This window comes from Panthera tigris, chromosome C1 (genome assembly GCF_018350195.1).
Source record: "Panthera tigris isolate Pti1 chromosome C1, P.tigris_Pti1_mat1.1, whole genome shotgun sequence".
In the NCBI taxonomy this organism is placed as follows: domain Eukaryota; kingdom Metazoa; phylum Chordata; class Mammalia; order Carnivora; family Felidae; genus Panthera; species Panthera tigris.
In genome coordinates, this window is record NC_056667.1 from 217,770,940 (window position 1) to 217,794,763 (window position 23,824).

Sequence of the window (23,824 nt, forward strand, 5' to 3'; positions counted from 1 at the left end):
CAACCACGTGGGCTCTGCGAAAGGACTCCTCACGTGAACGTGAAAAACAGCACAGATGCCACGGACCTGCCTAGCAGTCAGTGAAACACCGGGTAGAAATCCAGCAGGTGCATACGGACAAGTTAGACCACGGTGCCAGTGAGGTGGCTCCTTTTGTGGCCAAAATACACGGGAGAAGAGTAATGGCCAGGCACCAGCCTCTGTCATGCAGAGACCGGCCCCACTCTGTCCGGGTGACCGTCCCGGCATCTGCCGCTGGACCGCGCCAGCTGTCGCGAGCCCGCTCCCTGCTTGGCGAGTCTCTGCCCACAGCCTCCCCCGCCTCTCAGGGTGAAGACCCGGTACCGCACCGGCCTACGGGTGATGCCCGGCCACTGGGGCCCCAGACAGGAGGCCCGGGTGCCCGCACCCCTGCACTTACCCGTACCAGTAGCGCGGGTCGCTGGAGATGCAGTGGTTCAGGTTCCGGTGGGCCAGCGCCTTCTTCTTATTGAGGACAAACTCCTGAAGCTTCATCTTCACTTCTGTGCTGGCCACGGCACCTGGCGCGGGAGAAAGCACGGACAGGTGACCGGGGGTGGCGGCCCAGCGGCGTGGACGCGCAGCTCTGTGCTGGGGAGGGAGCAGCGGCTCGGAGCCCGGCCTGCGAGCCGAAATCGACCCGAAATCGGGACGCTGCTGGTGGCACGAAGGCTTCTCAGAGGGAGGGGAAGGACAGGAGAAGGGTTAAGACGGGCTCTTCCTCCCACGAACATTTCGCAGAACCGCGCCCCATCGACCACGGAGAAGTAACCAGCAGACGGACTCACTGACACCTAACACGGATCGGCCGCCGGGGGCACTTTCGGACCCTCATGTGAAAGCACGTGGCGAACGGGCGCGGGCAGCACGCGGCTCCGTCCCCGCTACGGCACACGCGGTCGAGCCCCGGAGGTTGTGTGCACGCACAGCGGACCACCGCCACCAGCGGACGGGAGCAGGTGCGCCATGACGCGCGTGTCCGCGGCGGCCTCGCGCCCGAGGGAAGGTGGCTTTCTGCTCCTGGGCCGCTTCCCCGGGGCCCGTGTGGGCAGCCCGCACGCGGGCAGCGCCTGCGCCTCGCGGGGTTCTCGGGGGCTGGCTGTTCACAGCCCCGGGGACAGAAAGCTGCACATCGGAGAGACAGACGTGCGCACACAGATCAAAGTCCAAAGCCACCACCCTGACGCAAGACCTGCCCCGTCCGATCCGTTCTCAGCGCCCCGTGCAGCACCGCCTGCCTTCCCCTTGCAAGTGGCGTCAATGCTTCCCGTTATTGTCTAGAATCCCAGCGGTGCTTTCTTAATAGTAACGTTTATTTACTCATTTAGTTGAGGGGGGAAGACAGGGAGGGGGCGTGGGCAGAGGGAGAGAGCGAATTTTAAGCAGGCTCCGCGCTCGGCCTGGAGCCGACCCGGGGCTCCAGCTGAGACACCGTGAGGTCTTGACCCGGGCTGACATCAAGAGTCAGACGCTTAACCTACCGAACTGCCCAGGAGCCCCTCAAAGCACCTTCTAATTGCTTCCCAAAATGCGTCCGTACATTGACCACCACGAGCCAACCGTGGCCATGCACCAGAGGCAGGCACCTTGTGCCTTCGGGAGCACTCGGGATCACCACGTGACCCTGGTCTGCATCAGTACTCGGGATCACCACGTGGCCCAGTCTCTCTGCCAGTACTCAGGACCACCACGTGACCCTGTCTCTATTACTACTTGGGATCATCATCTGACCACGTCCTTATCAGCTCTCAGGATCACCACGTGACCCCGTCTCTATCAGTACTTGGGATCACCACGTGACTTACGTGTGTGCACGCACACGCATGTGCCTCCAGTTCCTGGCACCGAGCTCCTAAAACCCTTGTGAACTCCTAAGTGATCAGAACACTAGGGCCATCTCTTGTTCTGATGCAGTGACCCTGGCTGGACTCTCGGATGGCTCCTGGAGGGGCTGGTCACCAAAAGACCAAGCCATGATTAGAAGCTTGGAATCCTCAGCCCCATTGGATTGGGCGGAGAGGGGCTGGAAATAGAGTTAATAACTGCTCACCAGGAAGCCTCCATATAAAGTCCCAGTATGGGGCGCAGAGGGTGTCCGCACTGGGAAGCACACGCACGTACTGAGAGGGCGACGCGCCCCAGCTCCACAGGGACAGAGACTCCCGCGCCCGGGACCTGCCCGTATCTCGTCCTACGTGCTGCTTCTTCTGGCTGCTCATCTCTGTCCTCTGCCACATCCTTTACTAAACTGAGGAACGTAAGGAGCCTCCCCCTGGGTGCTGTGAGCTGGCCGGCAAGTTCAACAAGCAAGGAGGGGGCTGTGGGAACCTCTGAGGACCTACAGCGGCTGGTCAGACGCTCGGGTGACAGTCTGGATCGGCAACCGGCGTCTGCCGGGGGGACTTGTGGGACCGAGCCCTCAGCTGAGCAGTGTCCAAACGGACAGACTGCAGGACAGCCGGGGGTGACGGAGCGCTGCGTCGTGGGCAATCCCACCAGCGTCGCGTTCCGGGTCCGTGTGGGTCTACGTAAAGGGCAAACGCAGGAGGAAAGAACTGGGTTCCTCCCAACAGAGGAAGGAAATACTGGTTGTTTCCCAAATTTGATATTCAAATGCTTGTTTGCACGTAATCTGCTCTGGTCTCCCCATTTCCCGGAAGCTTTGAAATTGATCTTCCTTTCGCTGGTTTGGTAAATAATAAGTTTTATTTTATCCTTGTTTCCCCGGTGTTGGGCTTTCATTCATTTATGTGCTCGCTGTTGTTATGTGTTCACGGTTCTTTCTGATGCGTGTGAAGTGGACTTTGGTGTATGTGACTCTATAGGTATTTTGACAGATTGCTCGTGAATTGTTAGTATCATCAGAGAAGCCGTCTGTCTTGCCACTGTTACCATCCGCACACTGAATTCTGTCCGGCGGTACGTGTGTCTGCCGTGCTCCAGGGCAGCGTCCCCCCGCAGTTAGGTCACAGTGGGCCTTGCGTGTGTCGTGGACGACAGTCAGCCAGCACAGACCCCGGGGAACGGGGTCCGAATTAGATCATCCAGGGAAACACAGGTTCACTAAACCGACCCCAAACCACCTTCAGAAGCTCCCGTCACGACACACGGACTTGTGTCTTGGGCCTTCCCAGGCTCTGGGGAGACGGCCCCAGGGGCACGTGAGAAGAGAAGCCTGCCAGAGCTCTCTACGTGCCGGGTGCCAGCCAGCGGGCACGGTGTCCCGGCGACACTCGTGAGGAGGGCACGCGGGACGACTAACGCTAACAGGCCGGGCCGTGGGGGGTGACCAAAGGCACAAAGTCACACCTGCTTCCGGGCGGCACGGCTCAGTCCCCCGAAATGTAGCCAGTGTCAGAGGGAACACAGATTCTGAACGTGCAGAGCCCGTGTTTCCCGTCTGCAAGTGGACGCGTCAGAAGATCGCACGTGCAGACACACAGACCTGCCTACAACGTGCCCGGGCATCCAGTCACCTGGCGTTCGTGACAGCGCAGGGGCACCAGGAGGATGGCAGAACATACGCCAAGGGCTAACCGTGACCGTACACGGCGGGCCTGGCAACCAGGAGTGAGACGAAGGACAGGGGACGCAGAGGGTCGCTGACGAAGGGGAAACGCGAATTGGCCAATAAATGTGCGAGATACGCGCAACCTGCGGAGATGGAAGAAACCACAGTGAAACGAGGACTTTGGTTGTTCCCTCTCGGGCTGCTGTCCGCGCAGGGAGGATCAGACTACCTGCTGAGGAGGAGAGGGAGGAGGGGGAGCAGGAAGACCCGGACGAAGAGCAGATGGCCTCCCGGTCCTGCAAAACTGCTTCCGGAAGAGTGGACCACGCAAAGTAGCAGAAAGCAGCGGACACTCTCGGTGGGCCGGGCAAGGCCGTTCCCGAAAGTTTCCCAGCAAACCCAAACTGTGCGTTAGCTCGCCGGATCTTCCCCAGAACCACCGGCCCGGTGGCTCCACTTGCCCTCCACGGGGTGGGGGGATGCTTATGACTCCCCTGAGGGCCCTCTGGGGACAAGCTGGCCCCGAGGACCAGGTTTAGGTGGCCTCTGACTCTCCCTGCTTCGACCACAGCCCTGGCTGATGTCTCGGGCTCCAGAACTCAAAGGAGGGAAAAGAACAAACGCCCCACCGCGGCAGGGAGTGCACGCGACAAATCCCAGCGACAGGCAAGCACAGCGGGACGTGGCGAAGGAGAGCGGCCCCTCCTGGAGGAGACCCTGGCCCTGTTGCTGGCCAGGGCTGTGGCACCTGCCAGCCACCGGCAGGGCCTTGTGCCCTGAGCTGCCTGCTGTGTCCTCACGGCAGGACATACGTCTGCGGGACTGACATGGGGTCCCTCGGCCAGCTCGGGCTGGGACAGGGCACCTTACCAGGCTCTCGTGGAACCAAATCAGGACCAGCCCACCTCCCCGAGCTCAGGAAGGTTCCGACATAAATACACCACACGAATGCCGCAGCACCTCCTGGGCACGTCAGGCCAAGTCCACATCCCAAGAGGGGGCAGACGGTGACCTGGTCAGAAGGGTGGACCCTCCCTGGCCCTTCCCAGGCCACCTGTGGCTGGAGGCTGACGCACCGGGCCCTTCCTCACAGGGGCGGTGGGCACGACTCACACCCATACACACGCGGGGCCCGCGGCAGACGCCGGGCCACAGGTGTGTGACGCTGGGCCACAGAGGGACCGTCTTCTCTTCTTGGCACTTTACGCGAAGACGATTCCAAACGGAGCTGTCATCCTTCCAGTCATTGACCCATCTCTCAACAGATTCTGCCACCTTGACTTTTTATCTGCAGGTTGTTTGTCCTGGTCACGTATGTTGAAATCTTTGCATTCTAACTGTGTCCTCAATTCCAACCCAACATGCATCGCAAAACGCTTCTTTTGACACTTATAAAATACTTGAGTACAATTTTTTTTCTTCTCTCTTTTTTTAATTTTAATTTTAGTTAGTTTACGTAGTGTCATGTTAGTTTCATGTGTACAATATAGCGATTCCACACTTCCATACGTACTCTGTGCTCCTCCTGCTTCCTCTCCTTTATTTACTTACTCATCTATTTAGTTTGAGAGAGAGAGAGACAGAGAGAGACAGAGTGAGCGAGCACAGGTGGGGAGAGGGGGGCAGAGGAAGAGAGAATCTTAAGAGAGAATCTTAATCCAACCTCAGTGCAGAGCCGGATGCAGAGCTCGATCCCACAACCCTGGGATCACGATTTGAGCCGAAATCAAGAGTCAGGTGCTCGACTGACTGAGCCACCCAGGCGCCCCTAGATTCGTCCACTTTAAACCAAAATTATAGAGTCAATAAAACACATTCGATAAACAAACACCAAATGTCTTTCATTTTTACTTAAAAAAAATTTAATTCCTCTTGGTTATCACACATCCATCCGACAGGGTTTCCAGAGACGTAATTATGCGCCAGGGTCTGATCTGGCCAATGGGGATAAAGATGTAAATAAAATACAAGAGATGAAGTCCCCTCCCCACAGGGAAGGGGACCTAAGGACCAGGCGATTGGCTCCTTCTTCTCACGCCCTGCTGGGCTCTGAGGAAGCTCCCCTTCGCGCACGTGGGATAGAGAATCACCTTCTAGACCAGGTGCTGGGTCTTTTAACTCCAGCCTCTTGAGCCCCCTTTTTTTTTTCCTTTTTAAAATAAAGTGAACGACTTTGCCTCAAACGATGGCACGTTTTCCCCACCCGGGCTGTGCTTGTAAATAACAATGAAAAGAAGCGTAGCTGTATTCCTCCCAGACTGCCCAGAGAACAAAGACTTGCCTTCGATTGATTCTCCCTTTGAATTTGTGTTAAAAGACGGTATGTCTTAGATTCTTAAATGTAGTTAATCTAAGTAAAAGTTCCCTGTCGAAAGATTATGTGTTCACGCTGAATGAGATGAAAACTGCCACAAGTTCCAAGAATACACTGTTCCTTAGAGCTAACAGCATTGACTGCTATCAATAAGCAAAAAACTGCAGAATGATTTAAATTCAAAGTACGGTAAATGTTTATCAATGTAACAAAACTTTAATTAAATATTCAATAGGAAATTCCCTTTTTAAAAAACCCCAAGAAACTAAACAGATGCCTTGCCCTGCATTTTCAAATGCTGACAAACGGGAGACGCCCCAGGCCATTTGCATTTCCCCACAAACGCCCTTTAAGCTGGTGGGAACAAGGCTCTCCTTCATAGGTGCAGGGCTGCCCCCAGTGGCGTGGGGCACGGGGGCCTGCCAGGCCTGCCTTCTCACAAGACCACACTCAGGGCTGCAAAGCCTACACAAGCGAGCCAAATACCCACACTGTACACAGTTTATTATTAATAATAAAACCTGACCACCCAAATCCACAAATTGAAAACCACCAGGGCTGCTGTGAGTGACAAGCGAGGAGGGAAGCAGAGAACATTCCAACGCTCCAGTTGTGGGGGTCGGGGGGGGTGGGATTTAGGAGGTAGAGAAGAAATTGTTTTTGACTTGTAAACAGATCTAAAATGTTTTCCGAAGGCAAATCTTTTCGCATTTTGTGAGGCTTAAGATGTTATTTATATTGGAAGCTTCTGGTAAACTACTAGGAACCAATTGAGCTGCTTTTTAGCAAAATCTGAAAACCTGGATTTGTTGGTTCGTTGTGGCATACATCAACTAGCTGATGCTTACAGTTTTAACGTTCATCCTTTGATGAACAACAATTACCCTCCTCGAAAGCAAAACATAAGTCGGATGTACCAGTGAGGCCAAAGCAAAGCCTGAGAGAGGAGAAAGGAGCAGGCCCCGAGGCAGAGGCCACTGTGTGCGTGCGGCCCCACCAAGCACACCTGGGCCCCGAGGAGAAGGGCTCCTATATGTGCCAGGTGCTGTCATGTACAGGGAGGCTCTCCACATAGAAGGCGGCCCCCAACGACAGGCCATGGAGCCCCTACGGCAGATCCCTAACACACAGCAAGCGGACTCACCTAGACTCACGGTCCAAACCCAGCTGCAGTGACCCATGAGCATGGCCGCCTCGCCTGCCCCATCAGCCCACCACAGATACGAGTCTGCCCTCAAAGACCAAGGGCATATGTTGCCAACCCAAATCTGCAATTTATCTTCTCCTGACGGCTTCCTGTCCTCATGCCTGGAGTCTCCATCATGGGCCATCGCGGACCCCATAAGCCATCGTCTTACCCGAATGGTGTGATGTAATGAGGTGTACCATTCAGCTTTAGGAATTACCTTAAAATACTGGTACAAAAATCAGATCTCACATGTAGTAAAAACTCTTCTGACATGCTCTCTACATTGAAACTCAACCAGACCATTATAATAAAAACACATTAAAGTATATGATTTCAGAAGCAAAATATGCCGTTAGTAACTAACGATCATAAAAGTTGTTACTTTTATGTATAAAACCAATTATTAAGAACTTAAAAATAGTTAAGTGGAGAGACAAACTGAACACAAAAGTGATACACTAGCTGCATATTTTAGGAAAAAAACAACAGCCTTTTGGAAAGCGAATATTTATAAAAATGTATATAGAACACAGGTGGGAACGTGTCCTGAACCCAGTGTAGAGAAGACTGATCAGGACGCTGGAGCAGCGGGAGCCTGTGCTGTTTAAAAGGCGCCATGAGGCAGAGCAGACAGAGCAGAGCACAGGACGGCATGTGGGACACACCACACCAAGGGAGAGCTCGGTGCGGGGATGTCAAGGGAACTACCCAAGTCGAGGAAAAGGGCGAGAACCCACCACAAAAATGAGAAAGACACTTGAACAGGCACTTCTCCCAGGAAAGGAATATACCCCTCTGACAGGAGACATGAAAACGCACCGAGTCTCACCGGTGATCAGACTGTGAGGCTGAAGCCACAGGGGCGACCGCTCGCAGCCAGACTCAGACTGTTGATGGCAACCAGGGTTGGTGGGGAAGCAGACACGGGAGCTGCCCTACAAGGCTGGAGGAGGCCAGGCCTCACGCAGGAAAGGGGGGAGGGGGGGCACGTGCATACCTCGCACTTACCTGTCCGCACAAGGAAACGTGCCCAGGGACATACGTGCCAGCACTGTCTCTAACAGTGCGGGTCAGCAAACACCCAGATACCTACCAACCACAGGCTGGATGAATGTGGTGGGACGCAGGCAGCAGCCTGAATCAGTGATCTCCCGCCACACAGGACAGCAAGGACGGACTCCACGAGTGTGATGGTGAGTGACAGAGGCAAAACACGAAATCCTGCGGATTCATGAAGCCACTGACATCAACTTCAAAAGCAGGCAAACCTGCCCTCCGTGTTAGGTGCCAGGGAGGAGTTACTCTGTGGAGGAGGGAGGGGCCCGGATGTGGTTCCCGTCCTGATCCAGATGCTTTGCTGGGAGGTGAGCCTGGGAACAGGGTGTGTGCCTTTTGTATGTATATCGCACCCCAGGACAAAAGATCCTTAAATAATTTCAAATAAGAGACTTCACAAGAATCTTTTAATGCGTCCCGTGCTGTCGTGCGTAGGTAGATTAAAGTCCACACGACGGACTGTTACGATGGTTTGTCTGGATGACTGACCATTTTCAGTAGCTGAAGACACTGGTTTTGTGAGGTTTATGTGTGTTCCTGAAGTGTGTGAAGACTAGTATTTTTACTCACGAGCACTGGAAGCGTCAATCACCCTAGAGTCACCACACCAAAACCCGATACAGGAGACAAATGCACACCTTGACTACATCATCACCAGGGAGCAAACAGGCTCGACTCGGCACGGATGTCTCGGGCGGACACAAACCGAGCCTGCGAATACGTCACCCACCGACTCTGCCTTCTAGGTCCCGGGCGCGTCACTGGAAGCAAGTTGCCCAAAGAAAGGGGCACGGACGCACGTGAGGGTCGTGCCCCTTCAGCCACAGTCCCGTGTGTGGGACCCACGAGGCCTCCCAAACACGGGTCCCCCACAGCACCCGCCGGACGTGCTTTCCACCCCCAGTCTGGCAGGCAGCAGGGGGCCGTGGCTCCTCCCCCAGGGACACGAGGGAAGCCCCCCTAATCTCCCAAAGGGGACCAGCACACGGCATCACCCCCTGGCTAGGATCGAGCCTGGGCCCCTCCTAGGAGGCGACCCCGGTCCTCTGGCATGCAAGCACAGGAGGGAACGTTAGGGCCCGAGAGCACGTGTCGGCACCCGCGTCCCCGCTCGGCCCCCGGCGTAGCCCACAAGCCGGGCCTGGCTCCGAGGCGCTCCCACAATGCCCGTAAGAGGGAAGAACTTTGAGACATTTAGGACGGAACCGAACTCACAGGGGAGAGCCGCTCCCCACCTGCCCAGTGCGCTGCAGGACGCTCTCGGCGACCCGGACGAGGTGCTGCGGCATGGACACGGACGACACCGGCTCCTGCTTGGGCCGCCGCCGCCGGGCCCGGGAGCACGGCAGCCACGGGAAGAGCCACGTCGGGGAGGCCCCGGCGCCCGCCCGGCGTCCCCCCACCCCGCACACTCACTCTCTTTGCCTTTCTCCTTGTTCTTGAGCTGCTGCAGCTTCTGCTCCCGGTGCTGCTTCTCCAGCTCCTGCTCCTGGCGGTGCCTCTCCAGCTTCCGCTGGTGTTCCAGAAGCTCCTGCTGGTGCTTCATGGCCAGCAGCTCCTGCTGTTGCTGCGAGCAGGGAAGGAGGAGACAGAGACAGTCAGAGCCTCGCTCCCAGATGGGACAAGACACACACACACACACACACACACACACACACACACGAAGACCGGCCAAGGGCCACGGGTCTCCACGCCGTGTCTCCCGGAGCCAGGCTGTCCTCTGGACGGCCAGCACCCCTAACCGGGGGGGGGGGGGGGGCCTTGGCTCGGCCCGGTCCACACAGCAAGCGTGGCTGCCGGAAGCCCCGGATGCCGGCTGACTTTCTACGTGTTAGAAATTATGAAAATAAACGCCCCTGAGCTGCCGGGAGGAAAGAGGCGGCTTGGGTGATGTCGCAAGCCGGGAACGGTGCTTTGAGAATGGCACAGCGGAGGGCGATGCGGAACGGCCGCCCTGGCAGACCACTGGCACCTCCTCAGGTCAGGTGCGCGTCCGCCCAGACCCCGGCCGGCAGGTCCCGGGCTAGGCCGAGCCCCAGAGACACGTCCGCGCCAGGCCTGTGCGACTAGCGCTCGGCGGCCTGCTCCCAACGCCCGGGCTGGACACGCTCCGACGGCCCTCAGAGCCCAACACGCGGGCCAACTGTGCGCGCCCGTCGCTGGAGATCCACCCGGCGAGGAGGCAGAACGAGGCAGCGATCCATGAGAAACACAGATGGGCCGGAACAAGCCTCACGAGTGTGCAGGTGCCGACGGGCTTGTGGGGAAAGGGTCGGCCCTCAGATTCCACGGATGTGAGGTGGTGGCGGGGGACGCCCCGGGACACGGCGGCAAAGCCCAGGGTTGCGTCCGCGCCAGGCCTGAATCGCTTCGAGTATGCGCCCTCTTTTCTTGTCATCGTCCGTCCTGTTTCTGTGGCCCCTCCTGGGCGGGTGGCCATCCTGCTCTGGTGTGGGACAGGGGTGGGGGCAGCCCCGGAACTTTCTAGCAAGGAAATCTGGCACAAGTGTCCACATCTGAGGCATCGAATGTCTTTCCCACAGAGGCCGCAGGGAACGGGGAGCAGTGCCACCACTAGGACCCTCGACTGGCTTCCCGGGCCCCGTTCCCACCATGCTGTCGCCAGAGTAGGGAAATCACCCGGTTTCTGTCACCAACTAGAGCACGTAAATTAAGAAATTAAGAAAACAGGATTTCAGGTTGCTTAGAGCCCTTCTCTACAAAGACGCGAGATGTCACCCGTCTCGTCTGTGACTCTTCCGAGGTGCAAATCACGTTACAGCAAAAATGTTAAAGAAAAAGAACGGCAGTTACAGACATTCGTAACATGAAAGTCCACACTCCCTCTCTGAATAAAGCCTGCAGCCCAGGAGGGGGAGTGCCGTGCCGGCCAATGACGAGGACGTTCCGCAGAGCTTCGGAAGCAGCTGGCAACAGTTCACGAGGACAGAAACCAACCACCGGCGGGTATGTGGGGAACGCGCGTGCAGAAGCAGGTGCAGGATGCCAGGCCCATGTGCGCGGCCCAAGGGGCAAGGTGCCGGGCCACACCTTCCCACACGGCCGGCCCCGTGCCAGCCTCCATGAGACACACCCCACGGCGGCTCTGCCCGGGGAGGCGGCCTGATGGCAGAGCCCCACGGGACTGAGCCAGGGCGCGGCTCGCCAGAGGGTCACACACACACACACACAGAGCCTCCAGCGATCAGGTGGCGTTTCTCACTGCAGGGGACCCACAGCCCCGGTCCACAGTGGCCAGCCCCTACCTTCCACAGTGGGGAAGGGGACCCCTTTGCAGCCAGGGGCACCGGGGTGGACCAGCAGAGGGAGGTGTGAGGTGTGGCTGGGCCTCGAACCAGGAGGGCGGAGGAGGGGCGGGGTGTCCAGACCCCACAGGGCGCGCACCTCCCTGCTGCTCCTGGGACTCACGCAGGCCCGGTGTGAGGCGGAAGGGAACTGACGCGGCAGCTGTGAGGGGAGGGCCACGCGGAAGGGGCCACGAGGAGGGGGCCCCGCTCGGTGCCCACCGGTGGGGCCCACGGACACTGACGGGCACTTTGCAGAGCCTCCCTGTGGAAAAAGTTACAATCCAACCATCTTCCGTGGAGACAGCGAAACTATCAGAAATAAGCACCTTCCCAGCCCTTGCTGCCAGAGGACTTCTGGGGGGGGGGCCACCAGCCGGGCGGTCAGGGGACAGTGCGGAGCACAGACGTCCGGCCTCGGACCCGATCCCCCGCCCCCCTCCACGCTCCTCCACACGCCCCAGGAAGGTCTTTCCGCTGGTGTAGCGCCTGCTGACCCGTTCGGATTCGGATGCGGATTCGAGAACCTGCGCAAGGGCCGCACGGCTGCGGGCACAGGTGAACGCCCTCCCCGGGCTGCAGCCGTGCGGCTCCCGTGTGTCCGCAAGTAAGCAGCCCGCAGCCCGGGGGACGTCCTGGTGCCGCTCAGGCCGGGAAACCAGCACGGTGGTCTGGTGAACGACGGGTCTTAGAATCGAGGGGCCCCCTGTCCGGGTATCACCCCCGCCCTCAAGCGGCCCTCGTACAGCCCTGGGCTCCCTTTCAACTGCTCTGTGTTCATTTGATGCGTAAAGGAGGAAGGAGCAGAAAGTCACTTAATATAGTCTCAAAATATTTACTTTGCAGCCAGAACCCAGAAGGAGAGCGAGATCTTTCAACTGTCGTTACAAAAACACGGAAACAGCCGCACACAGTGGTGATTAAAATTCACAGGGAGACCAAACTCCCAGGAAGCAACACTGCCCTGGGGTTTTCAGGAGGAGCCATTAACAGACACGCACTGGGTTCCCTACGAATGCCCCCCCCCCCCGGCCACACTACAGGGTCTCAGTCCCGCTTGCGTCCGTCTACAGGTGTTCATTCCGCGTCCCGGGTCAGGCGGAAGGCGGTGACCCGCGTGCCAAGGCCCCTCCAAAAAAGGCGCCGAGAACGAACCAGGCTGGGACACTCCCCACCCACCCCCCAGCGTCACCACACGGTTCAGGCTTGCCTCCGGAGTCCCGGACGGAGTGACCCTCTGTGATCCCGGCTTCTGGAAAGTGAGGACGGTGGACAAGGTGCGGAACACCCGCTTCACTTTCCCGAGCTGGCTCCCCGCTCTGCGCAGACGGGGCTCCCCGAGCCGTGCGGCCACTCTGCGCCTGCCCGCGGTCAGGCCCTGACGGGAGGCTGCGAGCCGTCCCTCCCTGGGGAAGAACAGCGGTGCAGCAGGAAGGCGGCTTATGGCCATGAAAAATAGGACTTGGAAAAATGCCGAGTTTTATGCCACGTAAAATCCACACGCGTATTTGCCACTGGTGGAGAAGGTGGGGTTTTTTTGCTTGTTTTTTGCGTTTTTTGTAGATTGAAACTCTTCTGAGCAATTTAAAGATATCTACTACCTAATTTTTCTAAGGGAAACACCCCGATAATAACAGATACCATTACTCCAATCAGAGTTTAACACCGAATTTATGTGTGAGCCAACGCCGAGTGTGGGGTAAGATACTAGATCTCTAGGGTTCAGTTTTCTTCGACTCTGATTTTGGAGTTTAATTACCAACGTTGAAGTGCAAACCCAGGCGCCAGGCTGAAGGACAGAAGTGGGCCAGGCACTCAAGCACCATCCCTGCTGAGGGGCGAGCGCTCCCCGGGGCCCAGCGAGCGAGCTCCCAATACGGTCAGAGCGCCTATCTCCAGGCCAGGTCACGCGCTGCAGCAGCCAGGCTGGATGGAACCACATCATACCCCCTCTTGTCATTAACACGGGGACTGCTCACAGTGCGGGTCAAACCCCAATCTCTCGGGCCCCGGGGTTCTGCAAAATACTTAATGCCGAGGCCGCGCCGTCTAAGCAGCCAAGTTCCCTGGGGCCTGAAGTGCCCTGTGCCACAGGTGCTTCCCAGAGAAGGTGGGGCAGGTCCGGGCTTTCCACACATAGGCGAGACCCAAGGGCCACTCGTGCACCAGCGTGGGCCACAGTCTCCAGGACCACAGCTCACCCAGGACCCCCCCACATACCAGGACCCCCAGAACGAACAGTGGGCTTCTTTTTGAGGTCAAGGATAGCCTCCTGATTAAAAAAAATTTTTTAATGTTTGTTTATTTTTGAGAGAGACAGAGACAGAATGCGAGTGGGTTAGGGGCAGAGAGAGAGGGACACACAGAAGCAGAAGCAGGCTCCAGGCTCTGAGCTGTCAGCACAGAGCCCGACGCGGGGCTCGAACTCTCGAGCTGTCAGATTAGGACCTGAGCTGAAGTCGGATGCTCAACCGACTGAGCCCCCCAGGCGCCCCTAGCCTCCTGATTTTAAACGTACTGTAGACTCAGGCAGCAAATGTCAAAGTTAAAACAGTAAGGAAACTGCCCCAACCCTCCCTCTCAGAAGATACGGACTGGATGTCCCGGGAGTCCTTCAGGCCAATCACACGGCGAAATCCTGGCTTCAAACAAAAACCAACCAACCAGCCAACCAACCAGGAGCATTCTCGCATCTCCCTGAGGCTAACTGGCCTCAACAGAAATATTCTTAAATTGGACTTTTATTAGCCACTAAGGGTCCAACGTGCTTTGTGCAAGGCGGCCCCCATCAGTATGCCAGGCCCGCGGCGAAGGTAGGGGGGACATGCGGGGACCCACCAGCCAGCCTCAGCCCCGCGTCTGCTCCCGGGGCTCTTTTCATGGCGCTCAGCACGACCCCGAAAACAGGTGACAGTTGCCTCCCCTTCTGTTTCTTTCCTCCTTTGCCGGTGGCCCAGGCTGGTGATGTGCCCCAAACACAGGACAACCGGGCCAGCAGGAGAGGGAGGAAGGAAGAGGGACCAGGTTCCACGCACGGACGGCTGGTGCCCGGGGCCGGGACTCAGGTGGGCACGTCCACACCGAGCACACGAGGCTGGCCTGGGCCTGCTCTTTGCCCTGAGCGAGTCCCTTGGACCTTCCTCAGGGACAGATGCTTTCAAAAGTAAGGGGACAGGGAGGGTGCAGGCCTGCGGGCGCCTCTCCCCAGCGCCCCCCGCAGGAAGCCTGCCCCTCCCCACGGCCTGGTACCTGCCAGCACTTAACAGGAGGACAGACAGACGGACACGAGTAACTGCTTTGCCACCTACTTCCCAGTATAACTTAGAACAGGCTAAACTGAACATAAAACACAGACCTTAAATGCTTCTTCAACACTGTAAAAGCCTGGTGTGCTCAGTGCCACAGAAGGGCCCAGTATGAAAAGCCAGGCTGCAAGGCCCAGGCCCATTTCCGTCTAGAACCAGAACTGGGCCCGGTATGAAATGCCAGACCGCAAGGCCGTTTCCACGTGGAAGCAGGGCCGGGCCCGGGGCGTGTTGTGTCGACTCTTCGAGATGCTTCGGGGGCTTCTCAGGCATCATCCCGCGCATCCCCTGGGGCGAGCACAGGGCCGGCCCGGTGACCCTCACCCGCAGAACGAACGTGTGACCGAGAGCAAGAGAAAGAGCGTGTCCCCTCCCACCTCGGGGTCTGGGGGCTGACCTCCAGGAACACATCCTGTTCGGCCGTGGGTCTGAGTGAGCATCTGGGGCCAAAGTGTCGTTCCCCACGGCGTCCTCACAAAATGGGGCCATTTCCAGCTTTAGCTCACTGGGTTTCCCGGTTCAAATCAGAAGGGCGCGTTCCGTAAGTTCAAAACCATTCTTCCCTCTTGCCTCGTGGCACAACCAGCAGTGGCCAAAAGCACCCACGAGGGTACCACCGCCCTCCAGTACCACGAGGAGGGTCTGCCTCAGACACCCAGCGCTGGGGCACAGCGGGCCCCCCAGAGGCTGCGCACCGAGGCCGAGGGGAGCAGGGGCGGTGAGGGCAGGGCCGGTCGAGCCCGGTGGCCCGCACCCCTTCCGCCCTCGCCCATCACGTCTCTGCTGCTGGAACTCTGGGCTCTTCGTCAAGGCTTGACCTCAGAAGCTGCCTCATGGTGAGGCCTACGCCTACCCCACCGGAGGCGACCCTGGCTCCTTCCTGTCCAGGGCTTCTGCCCGAGACACTTCCCGTGAGGGCTCTGGGCTGTGTAGAGGTCAGACTGTGTCTGCCCCCCGGCCCCCTGGCTGCTGCAGGCCCACCATCCTGGGCAGGAGAGCGAGCCTGGGGGAGTCGCGGACCAGATCACGTTGAGGAGCGAGAGCCCGGACAGGGGAGGGGGGAGGGTGCACACAAGCCTCTTGCGCACAGCGCGGGAGCCTCTTTTCTCTGTAGGACAGAAACTCCTACAGCTGCCTCCGGGAGTGCACAGCAGGTTCCGCCCTTCTACAAACCCAGGTAGCTACACTCTAGAAGGCACGATCACGGGGGCTGCTGTGTAAAGCGCGATGGTCTCACGTGCCACAAACGCCCGGCAGCAAAGGAAAAGCAGGGGCGTCGCCAGGAGCCCTCGGAGCAGCAGGTCAGGCAAGGCCGTCCGTTTGCCCGTAATGACCGCCTAGAAGCCAGAGCGGCCGCCTCACAAGCGGTTCCTTCCGTAAACACGCTACCCAGGTGCAGACAGGTGCGGGGATGACGCAGGACTTTGGCCAGAAGGCAGGGTGAGCTTTCCTAGGAACCGGCCTACAACAACCCGGAGTGTCCTAGTGGCTCATTAACGGCTGCCTCAGGTGACCTGGAAGCCCCGGCCTGGGGCAGCCACCGGGACAGGTAATAATGAGAGTAAACATCAGGGCTGGGCTGGGAGGGCCAGAAAGCCAGGCTTCCTTTCCATCTCATCCCTCTGCCTGCAAGGCGAGGACTCACACTGTCAGCTGAATGGCTCTAGAACTCTCTCCCACCCGTGCAAACAGCACAGATCACACCGACAGATTTTACATCTCCACGCGTGCGCGCACACACACACACACACACACACACAGTTCACACACACACACACACACACACACACACACACACACACAGAGTTCAGCCTTGCTAGGAAAAAAGCGCATGCGTGGGGATAATTTTTATTTTCTGCCTGCTAGACTAGAAATACCCTTTGAGGCCAGGAAGCGAGAGGCCTCTGCACCTTTGCAGGGAGCACAGGTATCCCCTCCTTCTGAAAAGTTTGTGCTATGTCACTCGGCTTCTGCGAAAGACCTCCGTTAGGGCCTGTTTTCAAAGAAATGTGAAGAAGATTTTCACTTTCTTGAAACAAGGAGAAGGGAGCAGATACGTGAAAAGCATTGGTTCTGCTGCGAGCCGGTCCAGGGGCAGCACACACACCGGGGCGGCAGGAGGGGCTCCACTGAGCCCTGCCCGGGAACCGCCCTCCGTCTCCCCGCCCCGCCGCCAGAGCTCTGAACCGTGTCTGCGAGCATCAGGGCTGGGTCTCGATTGATTTTGTGCATCCGCTAGCAACACGTGTCCTAAGTATCAGAAAAGCCTAAGAGGCGATTTTCTCGATGTGGACGCACTCAAAAAGGTTTTCGTATAAATCAGTGGTGATTGCTTCTTTGCGTTATGCCACTTTGGCTCACGAAAGTTTTCATAATGTAGGTATGTACTGGGGACCAGCGTACTCCAGGTATGTGCTGGGGGGGCAATCCTACACTGGGGTCCTCCCTACACCTGCCCCTGCCGATACTCACTAGACCCTCTGAACACACAGGTTGACATGCTCCCTCTTCATACCCTTCCCAGAGGCATTAAGGCCACAATGCAAGAGGGAAGCTTCCAGAAGCATGGAGTGCCACTAGCAGCTGCCACAAGCTGGCCCTGGGTTCCCCTGAACTGACATCACTTGGAAAGGAGAAGAATGACCCCAGCCTGGATAGAGCGGTCCCCAGCCAACACCTCCTTCAGTCCGTTAACCAGGCACTCCTCGGGGATGTGGGGATCCCCCGCAGTGGCAGTCTGTTCGCGGTCTGGTCCAGTTTGCTGCCCCAGTTCGGTCTGTCTTTCTTGTCGGAAACACAACAGAATGACCGGTGGTTAAACCGGAAGTCAGCAACTTCTGGGTTCAAATTTAACTCTCGGTTTACCTACCAAGACCAGTCCCCAAAGGTGCGTACTCTTAGAAAAGCCCAAGGACGGACCGTGGCTCAGTCTCCGGAACACTTGCAAACGTTAGCAAACTGAACAGAGTTCATCTTCTTTTCCCACCCTAACAGTATTATCCGGCATGCGGTACAGAACATTCTTACAAGCACACGGTGGGCTTGACTTTTATCCGCTCGAGTACCTTTGTGCACACGTGTTAAGTCAGCAACGTAAAGAAGACACCACGGTCTGAGTTTGGGGGACCCCCAGAGCCAGTGTGGGGCTGGCCACGGGAAGAGACAGTGGCAGTGGTGGTCCGCACTCGTGCCCAGGTGTGAGCACATCAGGGGTGCGGAGGCAGGGGTCTGGACACAGCCACGTGGCAGCGACCTCGCCTGCCGGACCGCCCTGCCTGTTTTAGCTACTTTGCCAGCAGCGCACAACTCTGAGCGCCTGGGCCCTTGAGAACTCCACCGTTAAACCCACGCGGACAATAGCGGCTCCGGACAAACACTGCATGACGTCATCACAGGAGGTACCAGGAGAGTCCGGTTCACGGAGCAGAAGGGTGGCCCCCGGGCTAGGGGAGGGCACGGGGAGCCGGTGTTTCATGGGGACAGCGTTTCTGTGTGGGGAGATGAGAACGTCCTGGGAACGGGTGGTGCTCACGGTCGCACGACCACGCGATTGGGCTTAAGGCCACTGAGCGGCAACCCAAACGCAGGTAAAACTGTAAATTTTGCGCTCTCGTGCATCTTCCCGAAATACAGAAGTGAGTCGGGTTTAGTGGTTCCTCTAAGAGTTCAACGGAGGGCTACACGCGACTCGGCAAGCCCGACCCCAGGTACCCACCCCAGAGAGGTGAGCGCAGATGCTCAAACAGCAACGCCACGCAAGGCCACTGGAGAGGCGGAAACAGCCCAAGCGTAGATCAGCTGATGAACAGACAAACACAAGGGAATATCACGCAGCCTGAAAAAGGAAGGAAGCTCTAACACAGCTGCACCGTGGATGAGACCGGAGAGCCTTACGCTGAGTGAAGGGGCCACGTAGCGCGTGACGACCCGTACGCGGCATATCCCGAGCGGGCGAACTCTGACGGACAGAAAGCCGATCGGTCTGCCGGGGCTGTGGCCAGGGGAGACGGGGAGTGCCTGCTTCAGGGCTTCTTTTTGGGGCGACAAAAATATTTCGGAACTAGATCGTGGCCATGGTTGTACGGTATTAAATGTATAAATTATACACTTTAAAATGGCCAATGATAACCTAGGATATGTGAATTTTACCACCATGAAAAAATGAATGAGGAAGAAACTAAGTATTTTCTATTAAAGCAAAGGAAAAAAGCGGGCGCCTCAGTGGCTCAGTCGGTTAAGCGCCCGACTTCGGCTCAGGTCATTATGTCACGGCTCAGGAGTTCAAGCCCCGCGTCGGGTCTGTGCCGCCAGCTCGGAGCCTGGAGCCTGCTTCGGATTCTGTGTCTCCCTCTCTCGGCCCCTCCCCCGCTCATGCTTTGTGTCTCTCTGTCTCTCAAAATTAATAAACGTTAAAAAAGTTTAAAAAAAAATAAAGACAAGGAAAAACGCGAACAGACACTCGCCACGGGGAAGTGTCCCTCTCCCCGCTGGCTCTGCCAGGTGAGCGCGTGGCCGCTGCCTGCCCCGCCCTCAGACGTGCTCGCGGCCGCTCAGCAGAAGCAGGGCGGTTACCGCAGACGCAGCACAGGAAGGCTGGGTGACCCCAGGCAGAGCCTCGGTTCTGGATCGCACGCTCCATCCTGCCTGACACCCTGGACTGGCGGAGGCGGAGGAAAAGCCCCTCTGTAATGGAGATGACCAAGATCCTCATTAGGAAACTATAAAATAGCTCAAAAGACGATTTGATCCAACAACAGAAAAAGGCCAGGGTCTCTCCACACAGGATCCAGGGAAGACCTCTGCCCTTAGAGCGCCCGCCACCTGCTCACGGAGCCAGCCAGTGGGGGTGCCTGACTCAACAGCACAGGGCAAGTGGTGACAGGGCCCGGAGACGGAGCCCCAGAGCAATCCTGAAGGAGACCGCGGCATGGAGGAGGAGGGTCCCGCCTTCCCTGCTGCTCCCGCAAGCCACGAGCCCAGGACCCCCACCGTGTGCTGCCATGGAGTGGGTCAGGTCGCTACGTGGTCACGGAAGTTTTAGTCAACGCAGCTCAAGAGAAAAAGGAAAAGACAAGTATTATTTGCGGACGACGTTATCGTCTACCGGGAGCACATGAGATAACCCATTACACATTTGCCAGGACTAACGAGAAAATTGAACGCACTTCGGGAAATCCGGAGCTTTTCTACGCACTGACGGTAAGTAGCCAGGCAGTAAATAAAGGGAAGCAACACACTCCGTTCTGATAACACAATCTATAAAATACCCCCGATAAATAGAGAACCTGTAAGCCTTGCGTGAGAAAAACAAAACAAGGCTTTCCGCCAGGACAGAAGAAGCCTCACATCGTCAGAGGGTGACGTGCACTTCTGGGTTAGGAATTCAACGCTGGGCAGTTACTACAAGACGTCCTGCTAATTCACTGGCCCGCTGCACCTTCAAAGCAGGGCTCCAGGGGAGACCCCGTGAGAAAAGGCGCCGAAGCCACGTGCAGCACAAACGTGTGGACCAGGAGGGTGGCGGACGGCGCCACGCAAGGCTCCCGGTGAGAGCTGTGTCGGGTCGGCACGGGGCGGGGGGAGGCCGGAGGCGTCTGCCAAACAAACACGCGCTTGTCATAGGGGAGAGGCGCCAGTTCAAGGGTTCAGAGAAACGCCTGGTTCACGAAGAAGGACAGCCAAATGACAACAGATGAGGGACACTGAAACAACGCCCTTAATTTACGAAGGGTACCATACACCAAAAAGAGAGAGCACGGCAATACGAAAACAGCAAAGAAAAGGACAATTGGTAGGGATCAATGAAACGAGTTAATAAACATACAGCAATACGGTTACCCCCCATCGAGGAAGCAGACAGGATGTGAGACAGAACTGAAACGTACCGTGAACAAGTACAGCCCAGTGCATCACGCTGCCGGGGGTCCGTCGTGCCCTCCCCCCCCCCACCCCCCTGCCGGAGGGCAGAGTCACCGCGTGGCCCGGCCTCCCCGTGGGTGGGAGAGAGGCCGGGCAGGAGTGAGGGCGCCAGCAAGCACCCAGCACAGGCACCACCCTCCAGGACGGGCCAGTAAATGCTCCCTGTCCTGGTTCGCGCTGCTTTAACATTTTGCCGATCGAAAAATCATGTGGGTGTGGGTGCGAAAGACCCAGACAGACAGACGGACCCACATTCACTCAGGACTGGAACAGGTTTGGGAGGAAGAACTCGGCAATAGGTGACGAGAAGTACAGACAGGTACTTACCTCGGGTCGGCAATAGCATTTCTGCTCTGTCTAGACGGAGGCAGGAGGCATGCGCAAGGATGCGAAAACAGGAGAAACTGGAAATGACCTCCGCGTCCAAGTCTTCAACTGTTTTGGGGTATTTCAATTCATTATGGCTCATTGTAATACCACAATAAACCATTACAATCATGTTTCTCGAGTAGGTGCAACGATAAAGAGAATGGTGACAGCACAGTAAATAGAAAACGCGTGCCAGAGCGTGATCCCAATCCCGTGAAACTACAGACACGCACACAACTTACAGAAGATGACAGGGACACGCTTCAGATGGGACAGCTTTCCCAGCTCGCAGCACTGGAGTAACATTTTCCTCTTTGTAATCTCCAGTCAATCAATAATTAACATCAGCGACTTACACGATCAGAGAGACTTTTTACGTGGAAACATTCCCTGTGAAAACGGCGGCGTCCGCACGCGAACACAGGCCCCCGCTTCTCTCCCACACACGGGCACAGGGGCCCCGGGGCGCAGGCCTTCCTCTCCTCCCAGGGACGCTTGGGCCCCGGGGCCAGTCGGCGGCTGCTCCTGGGGCACAGAGGGTTGTCCGCTCGGTGGGCCACACAGAAGGGTCGACGGGGACGTGTCCCCACCACAGCAGACGGTGACCGCCACTGGGGAACCGAGACGGTGGCCCCGGTACCAGTGTCAACCCCGCCCCATTCGTGCTCACAGCGTTTCCATCAGTGAGGCTGAAGGCCGGGCTCCCGATACAAAAAAGCGTCTGTGCAAAACATGGGGAAAAAATACGTTTATAAAAATACCACTGCCCATGGATGGCGGTGAAGGGACCCACGCCGAATCCAGAACCACGGCCAAGACAGGGAGGCCCACAGCCCTGTCCGCTTCTCCTCTTCTCGGTGCTCCTGACTCAGGGAGTTCAGTGCCCTCTGAACGGGGCAGGGTCTCCTGGAGAAGATCATGGCATTTCTGGCCCCTATTCGTTGCATGCCCCCAACATCCGTTCCCTGGGGTAGATTTCCAGGTGAATCCTCACTTTGGCCTCAAGACTTGCCCTGGCCAGCAGGCAACAGCATCTTGGACTCCGACAGAGGCTTAAAACACGCCGTCTTCTTGTGAGCTCGGAACGCTGAGACCAGCAAATGATCCGCTAACGTCCTGCCAACCGCCAGGCCAGAGTGAGGCCGTTCCAGGTCAGCCGGCCACCAGCCGGCCAGAGCCGGTCACAGAAGCATGAGAGCAAGCCCACACCTGCAGCACCCCCCCCAACGCCGCTCTGCAAACCGGACAGAGGCTGTGCCAAGCGCCAGACTTGGGTGGTTTGCTACGGGGCGAAAGCAAAGACACCACAAGACACGGTCTTTGCAGCCCCTCTGAAATGGCGGCCGTCACCCCTCGAGCACGAAGGGCCTCGCGCCGGCTTAGACGATGCAACCGTTGTCCTTTCTGCATAGAATGAGTATTTCCATCGTCGGTCCTGAGCTAAAGATGTGCCCAATTCAGACCGCAGACACCTTCAAACGTGGAAATCGTGTGCCGGCTTTGTTAACACTTAAAACCAGGGTCGGGCTCCGTGAGTGTGATCACCAGCGGTCGCCCACAGTGAGAACTCACACGCGTCCACGCTGCAGGACGGGATCTGAATCGGGGTCACGGAAACGAGGCCAACGACGGGCAGGGCGGAAGAGCCAGGAGCTGAGCCCACGGGCACGTGGTCACTGTGTGGTGTGTATGCAGCCACAGACACAAGAACGGAGACCCGGGATAATTCTCGAATCAGAGCGTGGCCTGAGTGCTTGGAGGCGCCCGCGGTGGCAGCGTCTGCACGTGCTGAGGGGCGGAGGGCAAGAGAGCCACGTCATTTCCGCAAGGGGGACCTCACCACGTGGGATCTTCAATGGAAGGACAGAGCTGGCCGGGGAGAGATGGGGAGCACACCTGACCAGAACCAACCCGAGGCCTGGGAATCCCAGCGGGAGGCGGGGCCGGCCAGCTCTACTGGTTAGCGCAATGCTACTTTTCAACTTGAGGCATCGGAAACGTGTGTTTCTCGGACAAAATTTTTACAAATTAAAATAACGCAACTAACCCCCAAAGCGGCGGATCTAGACAATGGTCTTTTCATCACATATGCGATCCCGGTTGACGAAATGGTTAAGAATCTTCCAACGGGGCGCCTGGGGGGCTCAGTCGGTTGACCGTCTGACTTCGGCTCAGGTCATGATCTCACGGTTCGTGAGTTCGAGCCCCTTGTCGGGCTCTGTGCCGACAGCTCGGAGCCTGGAGCCTGCTTCGGATTCGGTCTCCCTCTCTCTCTGCCCCTCCCCTGCTCATGCTCTGTCTCTCTCCCTCTCAAAAATAAATAAGAACATTAAAAAAAAAAAAAAAAAGAATCTTCCGGGCGTAAACACTGGCCCCACGGAAGCTCGGAAGCTCGCTCTCTCCTCTGCCTCAGTTATGCCGCTCACCTGGGACCCTCTTCCGGAGAGAACTCACTGTTCAGGACAGAAGGAGGGGACACGGGACACGGTACCTGAATCAGCCACAACCGGCAAGAAATCGCATCAAGTACAAAGTGCTACGCTGACGGCCGAAACCTCATGAAAGACCTCATTTACCCAAAGTTAGCAATTTAAGTTACATTTTAAACGTTATTCCCTTTTTAATTATAAAATCCTATTCAAATTCACTGATGATTTAATGACACTAATTAGATTGTGTGTTGAAGAAATCTGTCTGACAAACTTCACTGCCGAATGTCACCAACAATATGAAGGCTCATGAAGAGAGTTTAAATCATCCAAATAAAAGCCAACTGATGGAATGATTCAATTACAGAGGTTAAACAGCTTTTATGATCGCCATTTCACATAAAAA

General features: G+C 57.1%; 1 protein-coding gene across 9 annotated transcripts in view; it reads right to left on the reverse strand.

The window, feature by feature from the left end:
* Positions 1–23,824, reverse strand: part of HDAC4 (histone deacetylase 4) — a 252,977-nt gene that overhangs the window by 85,515 nt on the left and 143,638 nt on the right. For all 9 annotated transcript variants that reach the window (XR_006221049.1, XM_042995875.1, XM_042995874.1 and 6 more), the window contains exons 4-5: positions 9,508–9,658; positions 422–542 (exon numbers count right to left, since the gene is read on the reverse strand). Coding sequence is in view for 8 of the 9 variants with exons in the window: in XM_042995875.1 (XP_042851809.1) it covers positions 422–542; positions 9,508–9,658 (272 nt within the window). In the remaining variant the exon portion in view is untranslated. The remainder of the gene's footprint in view (positions 1–421; positions 543–9,507; positions 9,659–23,824) is intronic.